We start from the raw sequence: 23,879 nt of genomic DNA, 5'->3' as shown, positions 1-23,879 counted from the left end.
TTGCAACAACAACAACAGCAAATCAAATGTGAGCCAACAAGGTGGAGTAGCGTTCGCAGTCGGGCGTCTGCCAACATGCAAACGAGTTTCGCTAGCAGGCAGTCGTTGGACACGAGAGACAAAATGAGATTTGGAGCGCAAGCGAAGGCGCAAAAATCGAAAATAAATCAAAGAGAAAAATGTTGCATGGCTACGCATGCGCATATAAATAAAGCAATTGCTGCAACAAAACAACAAAAACAAAAAATATATATATATTTATTTATAAGTTGCAGCGCGCCAAGTGTATGCTACCCCCAGCTGCCACAATTGCGGTCGCAGCAACTTGTAACCTTGAGTCATAGCGTCACAATCAATTAAAAATTAAACATGCCACATGTGCAACTTTCAAATTGTCGCAAGCGGCACGAAAAAAAGAGAACGCTACTAACAACAAAAATACACTGAAAGCGAATTGCAAGCGCATATCAGCGTGTGTGTTGCAAGTTGGTGTGTTTGTGCAACATGTTTAAATGGCAGTTAGTAGCTGACAACTGTTGATTGAGTTTTTATGTCATTTTATAATTATTGCTTTTGATTTTTTTTGCAAATTTTACAGTTATTTGCTACGGCAACAACCCCCAGTGCGCACTGAATTTGTCAACAACTGCACGAAATATTTATTGACAACTTTTTGATTTGATATGTGCGTTCGAATGATAAGCGAGAAAATTGTGCGAAATACTTTATGATAGCCATTTTGACGATTTTATTTTTATTGTAATTTTTTTTTTTCAATTTTATTTTTAAATTTTTGTTTGCCTCACTGCTGGCTGCCGCATTTGATTGATCACTTTGTGTGTGCAAATATTTGTTGAAATTTTTTTTTCACAAAAATAACTTCAGCTGGCAGCATGACGAATTGTCGGCTATCATGCCAGTTGCTCAATATAATATTTAATATTTGTTTTGTAAGTCTTTAAATACATACATATATACTCGTGTATGTGTATGTGTTCTTTGAGTTTCGGGCAACACCGCATTTAGTGGCATTTCGTGTTCTAGTTATGTTCGCTAAATGCAACAATGTAGTCACTCTACTTAAACATTTTTTCCGTTTAACAAGTTTTCGTCAAAGCCCACATTGTGTAACAACAATTTTTAGATTTATTACCGTTATATTTTAAGTTTGGAATGAATGTTAGCAGTTTGACACATAGCGCTCCAAGGAATTAGTCAGTTTAAGTAGCTAAGTGAACTGAATATGTGACTACTACTTTGTAGTTTGCGATTCAACTCCCTTGGAAGTCAAAATTAGCAAATTTTTTGAATATTTTTATCATTTAAAAGCAACAAGTTCCCTTGAGAGATCATATTTAATTTTGGAGCTGTCATACAAGTCTATCAGTCAGCACTTCAGTGTTTCTTCGAACTTGTAGAATCCTTTATTTATCAAAAAAATATCAAATAGTTCATCAGAAGCAACTTTTTTTTCTCCCGCAAGCATTTAAACGAGTGTTCAAAAAATAACGGGAATTTTCGATTTATGAAAAAACAAATAAAAATTTCTCGTATGCTTTTAAATTGACGATCCTGTAATGTTCCGCAATTAGTCGCAAGATCATTCTGGCCTAAGGTAAACCGCAGTAGGTCTACTGAACTTTTCGCCCTCAGTAAACCTTACCTCTCCTTAGTCGTAGGAGTTCTTACTGGCCATTGCCCCATTGGGATCCACGCTGTAAGGTTAAAAATCTTACCGGATGCTAGCTGTAGAAGCTGCATGGAGGAGGATGAGGTGGAATCGTCTCATCACTTTCTTCTGGAATATCCCGCTTTTGGGAGATTAATAAAGAGATTTCTTGGATCTCACTTTTTAGAACAGGCTCGCGAAATAGCGAATATAGAAGTTAGAAATCTCTGCAGATTTGTAGTAGGTTCAAGGCGCTTTGTCGACTTCTAATTGTTAATCTAGGGGGGATCCAGGCTTCACAAAGGACTATATTTTAAACTCTACGTATGTTTTCCCTTTGGGAAACAGCCTTACGACATAACCTAACCTAACCTAAGGTTCTCTTTATTTTTTTGCAAGAGCTACATTGTAAAAGGGATACAACACATTAACAGTTTCTTTTAAACGAACTAAAATCACAAACAACAACAACACTTGAAACACCCCGCAGCCTTAGCGCATGCAACCATAAATATCAACATAATCAATCAAATTACCGCTGCTTGCTGCACTTGAGTAACGGTAAAAAAATAAATAACACATTTTTGCACAAAATAATTTGTATAAATGTTAAAATATATTTGTTTACATACTTAGTTAAATTACACGAGTTTGCCGGAGAGCATGTCACCGAATGCAGAAGAAAAAATGCTGGCAACAAATCGTTGTGGCATGCAATAAATATGCGCCGACTTGCATTTTGAGGCTGGGCACCCACTGACAGGTGCCAAAGTAAACAGTTGCCGCTGCAAAAGTGGGTCAGTGAAAAAAACGTCGCTCGAGTCAATAAATACATACATACATTTAGCGCAAGCAATAGTTGTCTCAATGGAAAACTAAAAGCAAACACAAATTTTTACTTGAAATAATAATGTGGACTAAGCACATAAATTGCAATGCCAAAGTGCCATAGTGCCACATGCAATTGACGGTAATGTGTGCCATAAAGAAAATGCAAGCAAATTAGCTGTGGCGCATGAACACAGAGAGAAAAAGAAAGGCAACGTTGCATACCACCGCGTATTCTATTTAATGCTTTTGAAGCTGTGTGGTACGCAGACAAAGAGTGAATGGTGAGTTTTGGTGATTTTCTTTATTTATTTCAAGATTTCTACATTTTTAATGATTCTTTTTCATAAGAGAGTTTAGAGTTTCCATATTATTTTTTAATTAGAACATTATTATTGGCGTATGTGTGAGTATTATTTTATATTTTCACAAAGCTACAACTTAAGAAATGAAAATTGAATACCAAATAACAGTAAAATTGTGAAATTATTTGAATAATAATCAAATAATGAGCACTTGTGTCACCAAAAAATGATGACAACCATAATTCTGTGCTTAAAATTCTGTCTTAGATTAGCATACGAACACCTAAAGCCATTCTCCTATAAATAATATTTAACTAGTTTCAACATTTTAAGGGGGAAAAATGCATTTGCCTTTCTAAATTTCACTAATTTAATGTTTAATAACTTTATTTATGGAAATATTCATGAATAAACCCACTTTCACACAGAACAACAATTTCAGTTTACTCATTTTTTGAAGTTTAATTCTCTCCCAAACCGGGTTTACAGAGTACGAAGAGTGTGTTGAGCAACATGTAAGTCATATAAAACTGAAAAATTGCTTAAATTGAACAAATGTATGCCGATAATTATCGATAAAAAATAAGTTATCGGTTTCCTACTACAAAAATCAAGTTTATATCGATAACAAAGTGACCAATCGGTTTCTCAAATACTAAAGTATAAATCGATGTCAAAGACAATTATAGAGCTTATAATAGAACACATATAATTTATCGATAGCAAAGTCAATTATCGATCTACAAAGTTCGAGAAGTCTTTTGGCCAACAAGTGTTCTAATATGAAAATCAATAAATTACATAATTTTTATAGATATATATCGATACTTATTGAGTATATATCGACAAAAGTGTAAGCTATAATTTTTAAATATGTAAGTCAGTATAAAAACCAATTATCGGAAGGAGTATCGGATAAAACTAATCATAATCGATAAAAAATACCGTGTTCAAAATTCTTGGAAACATTGCTAGTATTAGAGCCAAAATTGTTCAGTTGAAACCAGCAATATACGTCCAAACAATTTAAAAGCTATCGAATAGGAGAAGCCAGAAAATTGGTTCAAAAATAAAATATATTTCCACAACGGCACCACTGATGTGTTCACAGACTTATAAACTCAAAATAACTTTTTTGGGGTCCTATATTGATGTATGGGTCCGTGTTACCCCAGTTACGGAGTCCACACTGATAAATCGAACCTTTAAACTCGAAAACATATTTATCAATAACAGCTACAACTATCGTTTCGAAAGTTACAACCAAAACAATTTCGATAATCTCAGTTCTTTGGTTCCCATTTCGAATTATTCTAAAGTATACATGATCGGACGAAAGGACATGGTTACCATACTATGGAATACATAAACGTGTAGCCTAACCTCAGTAATTTGCAAACAAATTCAAAAACATATTCATTATATATGTCTTCCGGTGTAATTGTTCTAACGGTGATTCGGCGAAATTCTTCGGCACCCCAACTGCCCACACACACAAATTATTCATGTCGCATTAAAATCAATTTTTTTTTTACGCCACAAATGAACATTTGTACGCATTAAAGTGATGTGGCACGGTGCAAATGTGCCATGCAACGCATAAGCTATACAAAATCCCTAATGGAATCCCATTTCCAGGAGATTTGGGTGCGCTGCTTATCGCCCGTCGTATATAGCAAGCAACGCCAAAGCCAAACCAATATAAACGAGTACGCGCTGGGCGCTGGATGTGTGTTGGCGAACGTGTGTGTACGCATACATAGCAACTAATTTAGACGCCATAAAATGCGCATAAACATAACGAACTAATTTATTGCTATAACGTGCAACACCAGCAACATTAACTGTGCCACAGTCGCATAGACGGCAAAGGCGGAGCGCGTATGTGTGTGCGCGCAGTTAAAACACCTGAATCTTTGTTTGACTACATAGTAACGCGCAACAAGAGCGCGCGGCAGCGGTGCTGCAAGTTGGCGACTCTTATGTTGCAGCCACAATGCAATGACATTAGTTTACCCACACCTCGACGACGACGACGACGATGAAAGCAGGCAGACAGCAGCAAGGCGATGATCAAGCGAAACGCACGCTAGTGGGTTGAAGCGGAACGCGCGGCGCACAGGCGCGCGCAAGGTGAGTGTGTGAGGAATCATAAAAATCACCTCGAAGGCAGTAAAAAATCATTGCAGATGATATTTCACTGGCGAAAAGTGTACAAGTTTTTGCGCGATTGTCCGCGTGCGCTTGTGTTTGTGCTGATACATGCCGTTGATAGGCAGCTGCAGCCAAACTACGACGCGCTTAAATGACTCTGACCAACGCCAGGCGCGCACAGACAACTAGTCCTAGTCAGCTAGCCAGCTAGCCAGCTAGCCAGCCAGCCATTTTAGCATATGTCGCAGCAATAATTGCTGTGAAAATGTAAGATGGCGTTGTGGGTTGGCGTGGCGGACTGCAGATGAGGTATGGAAATGGCAGACGCAGCAAATGTGAACAGATGAAGCTGTTGCTTTTGTTATTGAGTTGGTTGTAGTTGTTGTTGTTGCTTATTTAGCAAATGCAATGGCGGTAATGGAATTGGAAGTGAAATAACAAGTGCCAGCCAAAGTCAAAGCGATTTGCTTAGTAGAAATGTCGCGACAACGCGAATCGATTAGATGCGCCTGCGCCGGGCTGCGCTTGTGTGCGCGAGTGTGTGTGTAATAATATTGTTGCAATGCTAAATATGCCGCTGCGTGGTATGTAAATGTGGCATTGGAATTTATTATGATTTCTGGAGAATTTGATTGCCACAGCAAGGCGGCGCGGCGCGCATTGTCAGAGCGACGCAAGCGCTGGAGTAGCTGCGGAAGGGAAGAAGAAAGTGTTGCATGAAAATGCATTTGCGACACACACACACACACACCCATACAACTATTGTCTACATTTATCAATGCGGGCGTGCGTGTGTTGCGTTGCTTGTGCGCTTTGAAAAAGAATTGAGTTGTGACGCGCTTCATGCGTTCGCATACGGTGCGTGCAAATTACAATTTGTAGGGTCTTAAATGTTTATAGCTGCTTGCTAGAATTTATAGCCAACTTACAAACGAACAAAGAGATAAACAAAAACACGCACATCATACATACAAACAGACGCTAGAGTAGGACCGACCAACTGTATGTGCGGTGGCCATTTGCAGTCACAGCCGTCAGCGTTGCATTTGCTAATGTGGTTAGCTGGTTGACTTGTTGTTGTTGTTGTTGTATTTCAATTGTTGTTACTCGCTTATGGGCGCACTCATAGGCACAGTGCGACTAACACTATTGTTGTTGGCGTTGTTGCATGTTTGACGTTGTTGTTGTAGTATCTACTGCTGCTGTTATAGTTTGCTTCCAACTTTTTCGTTTTCTTATTATTTTTTGTTTTGTTTTTATGTGTTTTCCAACCTACATGCCGGTTACTTGTTGCATGTTGCATGTTGCACATTGTTTATTGTTGCTGCTTTCTTTTTCATATATCTGCGCGCCAGCAAGCCGCTTGACCAATCGCTTTTTGTGGTGCTAATAAGAATTTATATGCGCTACAACGAGTCGCAGTGAATTAATTAACCGCTCTTGCTTGGCGTAATTTTTGTCATTTTAGTAGCGCAAAAATGCGACTAAGCAGAAATGATGTTATTGCCGGCAATTATGTTGGCAACAAGTGTGCAACACACACACCCCCACTTGAGTAAATGTGCTTATGAATTATGTGTGGCAAATGTGGCAATGATTATTGTTAAGCAGAAATCATAAATTGTTTTGCGGAATGACTAAATGAAGGTGGACATAATTGGTTTCAGCGACGAACAATCTCGAAATTTTCGGGATCCCGAAAGCAGTCCCGGAACTAGTCTCGAATTTTCGATATTTAGTAATTTTAAACAGTATTAAGCTCCCAACGGAAGAATTAAATAATCCCGAAAAATTTCGAAAATCCCGAAGCACAATTCCGATCCAAATATTAATCAAAGCAAACTTACCTTAGTGTTCGTTGTACGTGGCGCACCACCCAACGCGATGGCATAAACTTCCACTTCATAGGTGTCTGGTCCTGCTTCGCGATCCAACTCCTTCGCCGTTGATAAAATACCCAGTTTCGTATCGATATCAAACAGCCGATCGACTTGTTGTACCGAACCCGTACGCGCACTCGCGCCAATGGCCGTCACATTGGTCACGTAATATTCGATTTCGGCGCCATCTAGGCGTGCGCTCACAGTCAGTATACTGGTACCGGTCGGCTCATTTTCGTACACCGAACCGCTTTGCTCGCGCTGATCGAAGGTGGGACCCGACGCCGTGCCCGTCGTTATGATCGTTATGTAAGCATCGGTGCTTTTACGTTCACTCTGCACCGCCTCGTCGGTCGCTTTCAGAGCCAACTGATAACGCACCTCAGGATGATCAATGACTTTGCGCAGCGTTATGGCGCCCGTGTTGCGATGCAACTTGAAGAGCTCCATATTACCGCTAACCATTTCGTAAGTGACCAAACCGTTGCTGGAGGAATCGGCATCGCGTGCATGCACATGCATCACTGGCACGCCGTCGCGGTAGTAATGACTTTGTGAGGTGGCCGTCTGCATTGGCAGAATTGCGGCGTTCATGGATACGAAATTGGGTGCGTTATCGTTGATATCTTCGACGATGACGGTCACCAGCTTTTCGGCGGATAGTTGTGGTTCAGGCGATTCCGCTTGATCGGTGGCGACGACGGTCAAACGGAAGGTGTCGATGCTCTCGCGATCGATTTCACGTAGTGTGTGTATGACACCGGTTACGGTGTTGATGCCAAAGTGGCGACCACCCGGTTGTTCGGGGTCTTGCTTTGTAATCGAATATGTGACTTTGCCATTCAAGCCGGAATCTGGATCCTCTGCAGTTACAGTGACAATGGGGGTTTTGATTGCAATACCCTCCTTGATTTGCCGCACAATGGCTGTATTCGGAAAACTCGGTGGATTATCGTTCTCGTCCACTACATTCACAGTGAAGACGATGGTGTGCGAGAGGCGTGGCGTGCCGCCATCAGCGGCTGTTATATTCAGGTTGTAAACGGTAGTTTCCTCATAGTCAAGCGGTTTGTGCAAATACAGACTACCCGAAATGGCATCGATATGGAAAGTGTCCTTACGGTTGCCGCCTGTGATGCTGTAGGTCACCTGACTGTTGACGCCCAAGTCCGAATCTGTCGCGTGGAAGCGCATCAATTCCGTACCGATACCGCTCGTCTCCAACACAGACACCTCACTGGCTGTTTGCGCAAACTGCGGCTCCACATCATTCTCATCCAAGACCTCAACTGTGATTGTAGTGTTGGTGCTCAGCTGCACTTTCACACCTGCATCGCGTGCTACCACCGTCAGCTTGTATGTGGACTGCTGCTCGCGGTCGAGCGAACGCGCTAATGACAATTGACCGGTAGCATCGTCCATAATGAAGCGCTCCTCTTCGTTGCCATCGATAAGTGAGTAGTAAACGTCGCCATTTAGACCCTCGTCTGCATCAATCGAGTAAACGCGCATTACTTGTGTGCCCACAGCAGCGCCTTCAGATATCTGCACGCGGTATGGAGCGCGCACAAACTGCGGCGCGTTGTCATTGACATCGGTTATGATTATCTTCACTTTGACCTTGTCGTGCAAGCGTTGCACACCATTATCCGAAACGATGGCTTCCAATAGTACGTAGTTATTACCATTGTTATTGCCGTCGCCTACGCCCGCCGTGCCAATACTTGTCTGTGCGCCGGATTGTCCACCCACACCAATGCTGGTGCGCCGCTGTACGAGCTCCTCGCGATCGAATGGATGCAGCGTCTTGATGAAACCATTACGCATATCAATGCTGAAGTCTTGCTCCTGCGTTGCCAGAGCATAAATCAACTCTGCATTGCGTCCAATGTCACGATCCATTGCCGTTAGCTTGCCGACAAACGAATCGGCCGGCTCATTTTCCGCGATGCTAAAGGTGAAGGTACTATTTGTGAACCGTGGCGCATTGTCGTTTTCATCGATGACATGTATGATTACCGGCACCACAGAGGAACGCGCCGGCACACCGCCATCACGGCAGGCCACTGTTAGCGCGTAATAGTCGCGCTCTTCGCGATCTAGCTGCGCGCGCACAAATAAATAACCATCGGGAAAGACACCGAACTTCCGCTCTGTATTGCCCTCGATTATTTCGTATGAGATGCGACCGTTTGCGCCAAGATCCGCATCACTGGCGGCTAGCGCAAAGAAGCGCGCATTCACTTTGGTCAACTCGCTTAGCGATGTTTCGTACGATGTGTGATCGAACACAGGTGTATGATCGTTGACATCGGCGATGAGCACATCGATGGTATGTCGCGTTGACAGTGGCGGCGTGCCACCATCTGTGGCCATCAGCTCTACATGCAGCAGTGTGCCGGGTGCAGCGCGCACCGGACGTTGCAATTGCAGTACGCCCGTTGATTCGCTAATGCGAAACTGCTCTTCGGGATTGTAGGTGAGCGTGTAGGTGACACGGCTATTCATGCCCGAATCGCGATCACGTGCGCGTGACAAGTAAACCTCTTGACCGACAGCCGCGTTCTCGGGCAACTGTATCTCACCGTCACGATCTTGTGCAAAGATCGGCGCATTATCGTTCAAATCAGCAATTGCAATGCTCACCATACATTTGCCGTACGCCAGCCCAGTGCGCGCCACCACCGTGAGCTGGTACTGCGCCAGCTCTTCACGATCAATGCGGTGCGCTGTACGAATACGACCGGTGCGCCGGTCCACAGCAAAATTCTCATCGGCATCGCCGTAGACAATCGTGTACTCAATGTTGGGTGGCAATGTCGATTTACCAGCATGTGACTTCACCTGAACCCGACCCACCTCACGTCCCTCGTCCGCCTGTTGTTGTTCATGATCTTCCACAATTTGGAACTCATAACTGCCATATGAGTCGAACTCGAGCAACTCCATTTTGGATTGCAACACAATCTCGACCAATGCATCTTGTTCGCTACGCCGTTCACCGCGATCCTTTGCCGAAATTTTCAACTTGTAAAGTGCCTTCGGCGACTGGCGTATATCGGAGCTGCCGGCGCGCAACGTTATCGCACCACTCCATGTATCGACGACGAAATGCCCATCGCCACCTGACTCCAGTTGGTAGGTAATTAAGGCATTATCGCCCGCATCACGATCGCTGGCAGTGACTTTCAATAGTGGCTGGTGGTTGTCGCCCGCATCGTCGGGCAACGCATAAAAATAATCACGGGGATAGAACACTGGGCTGTTGTCGTTGACATCCTCCACATTAAGATAAACAGTAGCCGTGGCCGATTGTGGTGGTGCACCCTGATCGCGTGCGATCACAAAAATCTCATAATGCGCAATTGTCTCACGATCAAGTACGCTGCGCGTCGTTAATTGGCCAGTGAGCGAATCGAGCGCAAATTGTTGCGGATACTTGCGCTCCACACTGCTCGCCAGTGTGTATGTCACCGAGCCGTTAGTGCCCTGATCGTGATCGGCGGCAGTTAGCATGGCGACCAATGTCTGCGGCGGCGTATTCTCACTCAGCGTAACGTTGATGTGTTGTTGCGAGAATTGCGGTGCCTCATCGTTTTCATCCAGTATGGTCACCTTTAGTTGTGTGTACGCCCACTTCGGGTTCGGACCGCCATCACGTGCAGAAATGCTTAGTTCGACGCTGTCTTGCACTTCGCGATCCAATGCCGCCTGTGTTGTTATCAAACCGGACGTCGGATCGATGGCAAACCATTGTTTATTATTGCCAGAAACAAAATCATATGAAATCAATGCATTAACACCGGTGTCCTCATCGGTGGCCGTAATGGAGGCCACGTACGTGCCCGGCGGTGCCAGTTCACTGAGCACAGCCGAATACTCAGACTTCTCAAAGACGGGCTCATGATCATTGACATCGTTGACATGGATAATTAGGTGTGCAGTTGCTGTGCGCGGCGGTGAGCCTTTATCGATGGCGACAACTGTCAAATTGTACTTGCCAATTTCCTCACGATCCAACACACCATTAACGCGCACAATATCAAACGACGGTGTCTTCTCCAAGCGAAAGTGACCCAACTCATTGCCAGATATAATGCGTAAACTTGTCTCGCCGTTCAGTCCCTCGTCCATATCGACCACAGAAACCGCAGCAACCACGCTACCGTTTGCCGCATTCTCATCTACGGTGGCGAATGTGCCAGTCGGTGGGAAGTACTGGAATCGTATGACCGGATCGTGATCGTTCGTGTCTACCAGATTAACCGTAACGTACGTACGTCCATCTTGACGCGGAGAGCCGTGATCGCGCGCGAATACCGTAAAGACACAACTCTTCGGACAGCTCGCGCCCGGTCGTGCGTAGGTCTGGCAGTTCTGTTGCGGACAATTCAGCAGTTCGGTGGTTGATATGACGCCGGTTTCGGGATCTACTGTAAATTGTTGTTCGGTGTCGGACAAGTAGTAAGTGATTTTGGCATTATCACCCAGATCATTGTCGGAGGCCATTACTTGTAGCACAGGTGTGCCGGGCGGCACGGACTCATTCAGCGAGACAATATAGTCGCTGTGATCGAATATTGGTGGATTATCGTTGACATCGACAATTGTAACATTGACCAGTAAGTAACCGTATTTCGGTGGATCGCCACTATCACGCGCCGATATGTTCAACTGGTAAAAACCGCATGTTTCACGATCCAAATTGCCTGTCGTTTCCAAATGCAGATACGACACATCGCCACTCGGGTTCGTTGTTACGGCCAAACGAAATTTATCCTCCACATTGCCATCCACAATACGATAATCATCCGTCACGCTGTTCTCACCAATATCCCGATCGGTGGCGGCATCCAGCAGTAGGCGTGTGCCAGTAGCCGCACTCTCGGAGAACGAAACCGCTATGCTGGGCTCAGGGAACTCCGGCGCATTATCATTCAAATCCAACACAATAATGCGTACCTCGATTGGATAAGTGGGCTGTGAGGAGAGCACCACTAAGTCGTAACGATCGCGCATGCCTTCACGGTCCAACACCAGATTGGTCTTAATCTCGCCAGTAACCTGGTCGAGCGTGAATTCACGTGGCGGCTCATTGAAACGGTAAGTGAAATCGGGTTTGGTCGGTATGAAACCAACGACTGTACCGCGCGGCTGACCCTCCAACACTTCAAACTGCGCGCTTGTGTCCACCGCACGCGACTGCATCAGCCCGGTGACACCATCAGCGCCCGCCGACGAGCGGCGACGTGGAAACGCCAATACGCTGTAGTGAGCTATAGGCCCAGACGCACTCGGACCAAATACCGACGTACCATACGCGCCCGCTGGTTGACGCTGGCTATGACATGGTGTTGGCCAAGCGCAGACAGCCAATATCAGGCAAATAAGTGGCACAACTTTGCTTAAGACTAAATTATGTTGTCGATGATGCGGTGCAGCCGGTTGCATGCGCGCTATGTGCTTTTGTGGCGTAATTTTGCAGTCTTTTTGTACGTTTTGAAATTCTTTCGATGCATTGACTTCGAGTGCAGCCAAAGAGTCGGCTGGGAAAGGAGCCGCTGTTAATGTACGCGGCTTTGCGGCGCGCTTTGTTGCACGTGTTGCTGCCGTTGTGGCAAAAGGGAAACTAACGCCCGGGCGCCCGCTGTGTCTGTGTATGGTGGTTGTGCCGCTGACATTTGTGGCAATCGCAGAAATGAAGATATCGTTACAATTTGGCTGATTTGTCATGCTGTAAGTGCACACCGCGGCGCTCGAATTTGCGTCTGCCGTGGCCGTGACCAGTTCGACGGCTTGTCCGCGTCGTCGGCCAGCGCTGTGCGCAACGTCTGCAGGCAAATACTTTGCGTTGCTGCAGCGCGTCATAATGTGACTGCGCCGTTGAAGACTGCCAAATGGCGGTCCTTTACACTTTTCAACTGTTGTTTATTATGCGTTTGTTGTTGTTGCAATTGTTGGTTTTGTTGTGATGTATGTGGTATGCTGTCTACTCGTCGGCCAATTGCTTTACGCTGCTGCTGCTGCTTGTTGTTTGCACCTTCTGGAATTCGCTCACGTTTTTGCCTCGTTTGGTTGTTGTAAACACTTAGTTGCTGCTTGATGTGTTGCTCGCTTTGTTGTTGCTGTTGCTGCTGCTGTTCGGTTTCTATTCGCTGTGGAATGCGCAAACTCGCAGCCATTAGTGTACCCAACGCGATAAGTTCTGGCAATTGGTTTCATTTTATTCCCGTCCGTCGCTCAGACATTTTCACTGTTCACTGTATGAGCCACACATTAATACACTAATACAATAACAACACTCGTTGTACTCTATGCTTCAACTATTCTGCACTTTTATAAATATACTTTGGGTAATTTATGATGATGAGGGTACGACGTCGTCCGTCAGCCTAAAAGCTAGTTTTCGATTTTCACTTTTTCTTTTTCTGTTGTGGGTTTAAGGTTCACTTTGTTGTTGTTGTATTGTTGCTGAGTCGTTACACTTTTTTGCACTTAGCACACGCGCTTGAAGCAACGCAATGCAACAACAATGGCGGTGACAGGAAGCCCAGCAAATCGACGGAAATCACCGGTCACACACAAGTTGTTGAAAAAAATCTGAAAATAAAACAGCGAAAAATAAGCAAATTAGTAGCAGTTAACTTTGGAGCTGAAAATTAGATTTGAAAAAAATATGTATTTTTCGAACATATAAGTTATTATATCACTATATATGAGGCGCTGTAGTTATAGCTATTAGTTAGCGCTGTGTCTAAGCCAATTATCACATTAATTATGCGCATTGTGCTTATTATGCTGTTACACAAGCCATGAAGCTAGAATTATATATAAATAAAGAAAATAATATTTTTGTTCTTTTAGCATTGCTTAAGCATGAAACAAGTTCACTTGTGCGCCGTCTAACAGCCAATCAGCGAAGCATTAAACGTGCTTAATCTCGCTAAGCGCGCCACACAACTTGGCGCTACCATTTTCATCAACATAAATCAACACAATTAAGTTCAAACTGCAATAACAGTCAATTTGTCGCTATCATACAAGAACACAGAATTGACCAAATAGAATAACAATAAATAGTTGTATTAGAAATTGCATATAAAAGCTACAAGTTTATACTCCAGTACATATAAATAATACATTCATAGTCTACTGAACTTGGCTTTATATTAAGATAAGTGCCGCAAGCGCCGAAAGTATCATATATACGTGTGTTCAAAAAATAACGGGAATTTCCACTTGTCAAAAAGTCTAAAGCTCAATTGTCAATATTTTTTTTTTTATTTTCCAAAATTATTTTTTATTTTTTTTGTAGATTTAAGGCTTTTTTCACTTAAGACAGCCTCACCGTATGTATCCGAAAGCATTCGATGAGCCCCAGCCGCACTTTTCTTGGATTTAAAAAAGAAAAGCAAAATTTCCCGCAAATGTCGAGAATTCCGCACAAAAAGTGACATTTTCAGTTGAGAATAAGTTTGGGATGCAAACAGATCTCTACAAATATTTTGTTGGGTTAATGTTGACACAAATGTCCAAGATCGATATAAAACGATTTAATCGACCAGTGCTTGACCCTAGAGACATATATTGAAAAACGGCGGAAGCAAAGTTGTGGACCTAATATATTCAACTCATGAGAATTTGGTTACATGTTTATAGAATTATTATGAACTGAAATAAAGTTTGAGGGTGAAAAGAACTCTTTAAGGCATTAACAAGCAGTATTACTCTCTATCAAGTTCGCTGCTTAAGTCTTTTGTACGACTATGAATGCGTTCCACACAGAGTGCGCTCCCCACATCCGCTTAAAATCTCAAACTAAGCGCAAAATATTTTTCTAAACACAATAAATTACTTAATCGTTTACTTTAATGCATGCATAATATTCAAACCCAGAGTCTCCGCACTATATGCTAAGCTATAATCACGAAGCCAGACGGCCTAATTAAATGTTACCAGTTTTCGAAAGTTCAAGCGCGCTGTCGAAGCCGCCTAAAACGAAGCGTTAAACGTTTGCGCTATTTCGCAATATTCGATTTTTTCAACATTTCAACTACAGAATAACTGAGCAATCCTTGAAAAATGTGCTTCAAATTGTACAACTAAATTATAGCAAACAAAAAAGTTGAAGTTTGATGCGCGCTGCTGCTGCTGGTCAGCGAATGCCTTAAGTAACCAAAAATAAAGCAAAATCAAAAAATGAACAATTTGCCAATGAGACTACTCTCAAACATATACTGGCTGCTGTGTGATATTTTTGGACTTTTTTTGCCAGCCGTCCACCGCCGTCGCGTCCAGCACTATTGCTCTCTTGCCAGTGTATTTTGCTTTGCTTACTACGCTTTTTTATACATATATGTTAACTTGTTGTTGTTGTGGCTGCTGCTAATGAATGGTTCTTGTTCATGTTGGCATTTTTGCCTCTACTTTGCAGCTTGTTTTGTTTGTCTGTCTCGCAGTTGCTGCGCTTGCCTAAGTTCCTAAGTTGAGTAAATGTTTTTCGGATGCCATTAGAAATTTGCAGCCGCCTTTTTTTGTTTTTTTTTTTTTGTGCACGTCTCGGCGACCCTTACGTGTCTAAGCAGCTTTATTTATAGTTATCGAGTATATATAGTATGTATATAAAGATAGTCTGTGTGCTTGTGCTTCTATGCAAATACCTAAAGCTCAACTCTGGCTTCTTATTTGTTTTGGCAATGAAAGTGTTGGCTTTTCGAGATTTTAGAACGGATATAGAAGTGTGAAAAGGAAGCGGTCAAATAAATAACAAGTTGAGAGATTAATAAAAATACAGAAAGTGTGTAGATTTTCCGTAGTTTTGGGGAAGACTTTTGAAAGAGACAAGTATATAATTTCATTCGATGAAATATATGATAATCAAGCTTGGATCAATACTTATATTAGAGGCTTAGGACACTTTTTGAAAGGACGTGATTGTTAACCAAGACCATATTTGTTATACTCTTTCTCAGAGATCATTTTTCGGAGAAAAAAAATTTTTTTGTAGCCTCTTATGTATTCTTAGAATAACATCAACTTATCATAATCAAGAGAGTTTTGAAATTATTGTAAGATTTTTATATACACTAAAAAGAGGAATTAGAATAAAAAACCTACTGGAAACCACTTTGGAACAATCGTATAAGCATATACTGAGCTTTGTTTCATCAAGAGAGATAGAGAGAGTTGATAAAAAACTGAAAGTACTTCACATATGTTTCAAAAAACCCAAAACACCAAGAATACAGCATTGTAATGCATGGCTACATGCACCAGCAGCAGTTCTCAAGCCAGCATCAAAGCACAAAAACTCTGCGCCACCAAACACAGCAAGCAAAACAAAACTCCAAGCAACGAAAAAGCGACACAACGTAAGCAAAGTGATAATGAAGTGCACAGGAAACGAGCAAGAGAAGTAACAAAAAAATGAAAAAAATATATAAATGAAAACAAAATAAAACTAAACAACCAAAATCAACTCTGCGCAAAATTAGAGAAGCACTAGAAGAAGAGGCAACGTCACTGGAGCACACATTTGCGATCCAGCAACTGAGGAATTTTATACCCTTCCGCTGCGCGTCATGTGCTCACCGGCAGGAGGCAAAGCGCACACTCATTTCTTTCCAACAACAGAAACAATAATGAGGCGAACTCAGCACCAGCAGGCTCAAACTGAATTTTTTTTGCTTAGCAGTTTAAACTCACACTCGTCTATATAGACTTATTGGATCAGTTTGTTTGCCTTTCTGTGCAGCACAGCCAGTTCGTAGAAATATGCTCTAAAATGTTAGCACAAACGCATACACTTCCACTTGAGCGCGCACATCAAACACCTCTAACATTCGACAGGCCGAAACAAAAAACGGTGGACAAGCGAAAACAGGAATTTCGGTATGTAGTTGTTGAAATTCAAGGAATTTTGTTTGAATCCTTGCTGCCGCTGCGTCGCTATATGCCGGTTTACCTGTCTGCCGTTCGCCGTCTGTGTCAACTAACATTTCTGTCGATCGCCGATCGGCGACCTGGGTATTTCACTTTTATTGCCGCCATATGAGCTGTTCAAATTACGCCACACTTGTTCAGGGCATTTGACGTTTGTTTGTTTCTCCATTTGCTTTGCTGCGCCAATATTTGTATATTTGTCGTGTGTGATTTTCAGTTGTTTATTTCGTTAAATCCATTTTAAGATCATTTCTATTTGTTCTCAGTTGAAAATTATCAGTTTGGCGTTAAATTATTTTCATGTTTGTCGAACAGATTTCTGACTTAGTGGAAATTATTTTGTATTTTGCATTTGAAATGTATTTTTATTTGTTTTTTTGCTAATATATATAGCCTTAATTTAAATAGGAGACTGTATTTTGAGAAGCACGAGACTTGTAATATTTGTAGACAGCACTCTCATGCTAGTGTTATTTCAAATAGTAAGGTAGAAAGGTCATTTAACATTTATTCATTTATTTATTACACTTTTTTCTAATATTCAATTATCATACAAGAAAAAAAGATTAAGAACTTCAAAGTCACAGATCCGACAGTTCCTAGTCATCTCAATATAAATTTTCTTCTTCTGGCATGTCAGCTTCTAATGATCCATATATACCTCTACAAATAGCCATTTTCATAACCTATCTGATCCTGTTCAAATCTCGGATAAGGCCAACCCTTCCTCTTCCTTTTATCTTCATCACTTCATTGATTGTGGTTAGATCCACGGCAAGTTCGCCTTCGGTTCAATCTAATCTTCTGAGGGACCCTTATAAAATGATCGTGATTTTCATAACCTATCTGATCCTGTACAAATCTCGGATAAGGCCTCCTCTTCCTTTTATCTTCATCACTTTATTGATTGTGGTTAGACCCACGACTAGATCGCCTTGGTTCTATCTACTCTTCTGAGGGATCCTAATCAAATGATCGTGATTTTTGAGCTCATAGATTTCGGAGTATAGTTCTGGGTCCCACTATCTCAATACCACCAATTTCTTCTGTTTTTAGAATCATAAGTAATATAAAAAAATATAAAAATAAAGCCTTTAACTGGAACAATATTTATAAAAATATTTTAATTTTAATTTGCATCCATTTCTTGTCGAATTTTTACAGGAAATTAAATACCAATGTTCTCATACGTTCCTAACCCAACTTTTACTTTCGAAACAACAAATTAATAGACGTTTTTATGCACAATTTATTATCATCAAATGAGCGTGAAAACAAAGCGGTAAGCGCACGCCAACTGCCACAACAATTAACAGTTTAGCAAGTTGCAATAATCACATGTGTCGAACCAGAGTGCGGAACGGAACGTTGGAGTGGTGCCTTATGGGTGAGTAATGAAAATACTCGCACACACACACCAACTTAATGGCAGCGATAAGTGAAAAGTGTTTTCATAGTCAGTCGAGCATGATATGCGCACGCGCAGCGGCATTGTGGTGTGAAAAAGGGTGGAAATTGGAAAAAATTTAGAAAAAAAAAATATTGAAATTATAAAAAATAATATTTATAAGAAATATTTAGGGTCTGTCATAGCATTAGCATTTAGTATAAATAAAAAAATCTAATATTTTCCAGGCGATACAAAATTTTAATATTTTTTAAGGTGAATTCCAGGATCAATTGAAAATATTTGCTGTCTTTCTGTTGTCATTTCTTATAGAAATCAAATTCTTTTAAAGCTATGAATCGATTTTTTCTCCTCAATATCTAATAGTATATCAAATCCAATCGTGTTTAAACTATTATATTCTGTTAAAAGACAGCAATCAAGCGTCAGCCTGCCTCTAGTACCCACAATCTACGCACTTTCCGCTCTCAAATGCATTCACCAAACTTCAACTGCCAAACAGTGAAGCTCTCCTGCACTTTCAACTATGCTTATATGTAGTTTTCTGCCATTATTTAACGAAATTGCTGAGCTGTAATTAAGATTGTGCGCACAACAACAACAGCAACAATGAATGTATGCATTCATAATTGAGTGCAAAAACAAAGCCAAAGTCCAAAATAGAGCATTAAAAAATTCAACAACACACATAATTTATGCGAAATGTCAACAACAAATGTTGTTGTTGTTGTTTTTTTTTTTTTTTTTTGTCTCAAGCCTCAAGATGTCGAATGCGCATAAGATGTGATGCTGTCGATTATTTTTATTAGCCAACATGTTGTTGTTGTGCTATTGTTATTGTTGTTGTTGTGGACCAACCCTGCCACTTCTTAATTACCAACTTCAATTCAATTTTAAAACCATTTTCGAGACGCTTAAAATTTTCACTTTAGCATAAACTGTAGCGGGCATGTATACAGTGGTGTGTATCATAAAAACAAAAAAAATTGCAACAACAATAACAACAAACACATAAAAAAGCGAAAAAAAACCGAAGTCGCCACATTGCCAAAAAAATCAGCTGCAACCACTTAAATGGCAGTGAAAATTAAACAAAAGTAACAAAAACAATAACAACAACAACAACAACAACTGTTAAATATGCTACAAAAAACATATGCAACTCCTTTGGGGCGTTTTTTGTTTTGCTTTGACGTTCTTTTCTTGCATACAACGCGCAGCTAAGAGCAAGCGCAACAACAACAACAACAAAAACAGCAAGTCCAGCAAAGAATTATGATGAATTTGTTCTTAGCATGCACAAGTTGTAGCAACGCCGCGCATTTCGTATGCAACAGTCGATTTTCGAGTGCGTTGTTGGCCGCAAAAAAAAGCGCAGCGAGTCCTAATGAAATTCAACACACCGCACCACACTCCTTTCCATGCAACTTTTTGCGGTTTCACAATGCAAACTGAAAAGGTCGTCGTTGGTTGGCGATGGTGAAGCGTTTGCTTTGGTGGCTGCACATTTCATTATTTGCCACGCAAAAATTTCGCCTCACATTAGAGCCGTGCGTGTATGGCCTGGTACAGGTACAGGGTGCATACTCACACGCTCATACATACAAGAAGAGTTACATATTTTCAGAGCCATTTGTTGCACGCCGCACTTTCGAGTGTGTTGTTGTTCTTACTTTCCTGTTTTGCTTAAAATTTTCGGCAAAATCGTTGGATTCGGTAGCAAATGGCAAACGTCGGTGGACCCTGCGTGGCAAACAGAAGCATTTTAAGATATTCTCAAAAGCATGCGCATTTCAATGCGATAAATACCGCCGAGGCAAACATATAGTGGCTTTTAATGAGTTGCATTTAGGCGATGGCAGTGCACGGTGGGTTTGTTTGGGGGTAGATGTAGGCAGAAATGTTGATATATTGCTATGTTATGAGACAAAAACGGATAACTTTACTGATCAGCTTTCTGAAAAGCATTAATGAAGATGACAACCCAAAAATTACTATCTTAGTATATGATTTGTGTTCAAAAAATAACGGGAATTTAAAACTTCAAATTGTCAAAATTCTTATTCGCCAGACATGACTCCGTGTGACTTTTTCCTATTTCCAGAAATAAAGAGAACCCTAAATAGAAATGTCTAAAGAGTCCAAGACTAACCCAAACATCGAGTTTGAGAAGTGTTTCGACGATTGAAAGAAACGCTGTCATAAGAGTAAAATATCGAATGGAGACAATTTTGAAGTCACAACATTAATGCAGACAAATCAATAAGTATTTTTTTCAAAAACTAAAATTCCCGTTATTTTTTGAACACACCTATGAGGTATTGAGTATATTTCAAGGGTACTCAGAACTAGAAATGGGTTTATATCAGTTATCGGTGTCTCAGTTATATATACAGGGCTCACTATTATTAATCTAGATTCTAGAACAATGGAGTGTTGTAAGGACAGCAGTCGAGGAAGTTACTCCAAATAAAACTCGCCGTTCAATAAACTTTTCAACTGAGGCTGAGTCAATACTACTACTGCCATCAGCTACATAACAGTTGCAGATGAGAATAAACTTTTTACCGTTATATTTTCGAAAATGAGAACCAGTTCCACTACTCGGCTAAATTTAAAGTTCGTCTCCTCGGGCTATCTGCTTATCTTTAGAAGTATGACAGTTTTGATTTCACTATCATAGCACTTCCCCAACCATTTTCGCCACCACTTTGCTGCTGCCAGCACCGTTACTATGTATCGCGCATATTGAATTTTTCAGAAAGTATCGGTACTTTGAAAATATCAACGCTGCCATTGCAAAAGCGCCCTTCTCCAAAGCCACCCGATTTGTCGATGCCGCTAAGCCAACGCTGCTTCTGTGTAACGGATAACAAGCTTTGCTGCCAATTGTCAGTGCAACGCTTTTATTTCCACTTAATTTTGGTTGTGAGTGATTGTTGTTGTTCTTGTATTTTTCTCGGTTTTTGCGTGAATGATTGTTGCAAACTGGGAACGTTTAAAAGTGAATTTCAAAAATGCGCAGTTGATTTTCAAGTTGCAAAGTTGCACGACGCATGCAACGTATGCCAAGTAATGAGTGCCGACATAGTTGTTGTTGTTATTATTGTTGTTGTTGCGCATTCACAATTTTTATGATGAACGCTGCGACGGCGGCGACTGCTGTCAATACGCGCAAATCGATGACAAAACGAATAATTGCAAACATCAATAAAAATTGCACAAGAAAAAAATAACAACAACAAAAAAATACAAAAATAAAAAATATACAAAAACAACAACAATAAAGTAAAACAAACGAAAATTAACCAAAAATTCATTAAAGACAAAGCAACAGCTTGGATTGCATGAAAAAAACAACAAAAAACTTCAAATCAGAGACGAAAACTGAATTTCAAGCCAAAAAAGCAACAACAGCAAACAACGCTTTAACATTAACAGCCGCGACATAAAACAGCAAAATAACCCGAAAAAGGCTGTCTACAGCAAATTGGCATTCTTAAGCAATTCTTGCGCGAAACTGGCGAATGCGTGCGCAGCTTGCCAACTGATGAGTGTTGAGCCAAGCAAAGCGAACAGACAAACAAAAAAGGCGAAAAGCAAAAGAACTCTACAACATTTTCGCAAAAATTTTGCAACACATTTTTATATCAGCATATTTCCAATAAAAAGCGGTCAGCGGTCGGCAGCAGCGCGGCCAACACGCATGCTGAAACTGAAGACTTAAGCAACAAACTTGATTTAACGCAATTCATTGCCATTTTTAATTGTCGGTCAAGTACGGCGCGGCGCATTGCATATCGACCGCTCGGCCGCTTGTCCATCCACCGGCGCTGCCTCATTTTCTCACTGCTCAAACACAACGGCCGTTGGTCAAGTGAGTGCGGCAGCTGTCAGCGGCAGCGGCGACAAAAGTATGCTCAAGAATGGTAGCATAAAATTTGTAACGCGTCTGTTAAACTGTTTGCTTTATGGCGCTAGAATTTTTATAGTCGCTGTTGTTTGTGGCTTTTACAGCGCCGTTGCTTTTTTGTTCTTGTTTTTGTGAATTTCTGCTGAGATGTTGTTATAAAATTTATGCTGCGCTACATTTTTCTTCAAACTACTTGTTGTTGCTGTTGTTGTTGTGTGCTTTATTGTTACAGTTTGCATTTGGCAGTTCTCGTTCTGTCTGCCTGCCTACTAGTGTGCCTTTGACCCCTTGTCATTCTAGCATCCACAGCTGGGATTTTATGATACAAAACGAGGGTTGAACTAAAGCCACCGCATTTGAAAGTAAGCGCCGCAGCCTCAGCCAGAATTAGACGAAAAATTGTGTGCGCGCCATAAAAAAGGAGTAGTCAGTTAATTGCTTCACATGTTCTCTGGGGGGGCAGTTGTTGTTTTTTTATTTCTTTGTTTTCGCAACACTGCTACAACAGTCACAGTTACAGGCATAAAGCACCGTTTTGTTTTTGAATATATACCGCAATTAAATTTACGATTGTAAAAATTGGGTTAACCGTAAAATAACAGCAAAGAATGTTTCACTTCATTCGAAGAGGCAGACACATTTATGTTTAAGTATGTGTGTAGGTACTTGCAGTAGTGAGACCGTGTGTGCGGCAAGCTGGAGTAAGTGACGCTAAAATCAAATAGTTTCCGCGAAAAAGATGCAAAATGAAGAGATTGCGTATATAAAATATTGAAATTAAAATTAAAATCTCAAAGTTTTAATAATAATCTATAGAAATTACAAATCAAAATATTTTGAAACTCTCCAAATAAAATAAAACTTAACACAAATTATGAACTCTTCAAATATGTTCAAATTATCTAAATAAAATCGAAATTTAAAAAAATTTCGAAACTCTCCAAAAATTTTGAAACTCTCCAAACTTTTTCCAAAGTCTCCAAATATTTAGAAACTCTCAAAACTTCAAATTGGTGACAATAAAAAATATTTTTTTCCATATAAAATCACATTTAAAAATTTTTTTAAAACTCTCCAAATATTTTGAAACTCTCCAAAGATTTTCAAAGTCTCCAAATATTTAGAAACTATCAAAACACTAAATTGGTGAAAATAAAAATTATTATTTTTATTTTGTTTCCACATTTTTACCGCGAGAAAATTTAGCTGAGCTTACATTTTTACAAAGTTTTACGCTTAAACCCTTTCGTATATAAATGTGTGTGCGTGTGGGCACAAAGTAAGCCTCGTAATTTGCATATGTTTTGTTTGCAATACAAATGCGCACCAACGCTAACTGCTTAAGCCATAAATTTAACTGCAAAAACAACAACTACAACACTGACAGTTTAGCTATTTATCCCAAACAATAAAAATCCGTGTTTGGAAATTATATAAGCCCGTATAATTACATATGCTCCACTCGAAGGCGCTTGCTGTGGTGACATTCTGTTGAATGCTGCCCACAGACGCAGACACAGCTGTCAACCAACTCAACGCGCTTCAGCGCTTGTCACATACAACAAGCGAAAGAGACAACAGTTATCTTAGAATCAGCAAGTAATGTCGAAAGTAATGCAAAATAATTAATCAAAAGACAAGGTATTACGAGATATAAACACAAGACTTTCTTAGTAGAATTGTACTTGTGTGAGAATATCAGCAAGAGATTAGCTAAATATATATATATAACTATATGCTTTAGCCGTTATAAAAGTCATAAAGTTTCAAATGTGATATT

At 40.8% G+C, this 23,879-nt stretch overlaps 1 protein-coding gene across 2 annotated transcripts in view; it reads right to left on the bottom strand.

Moving 5' to 3' along the window:
* The window catches only part of LOC105213050 (cadherin-related tumor suppressor), a 229,040-nt gene that overhangs the window by 176,266 nt on the left and 28,895 nt on the right, over positions 1-23,879 (bottom strand). For both annotated transcript variants that reach the window (XM_054228092.1, XM_011185574.3), the window contains one exon: positions 6,804-13,436. In XM_054228092.1, the coding sequence (XP_054084067.1) occupies positions 6,804-12,704 (5,901 nt within the window). In that variant the 5' untranslated portion in view covers positions 12,705-13,436. The remainder of the gene's footprint in view (positions 1-6,803; positions 13,437-23,879) is intronic.

The sequence above is a fragment of the Zeugodacus cucurbitae genome, chromosome 3 (assembly GCF_028554725.1).
Source record: "Zeugodacus cucurbitae isolate PBARC_wt_2022May chromosome 3, idZeuCucr1.2, whole genome shotgun sequence".
NCBI lineage: Eukaryota > Metazoa > Arthropoda > Insecta > Diptera > Tephritidae > Zeugodacus > Zeugodacus cucurbitae.
This window is presented reverse-complemented; position numbering and strand designations above follow the sequence as displayed.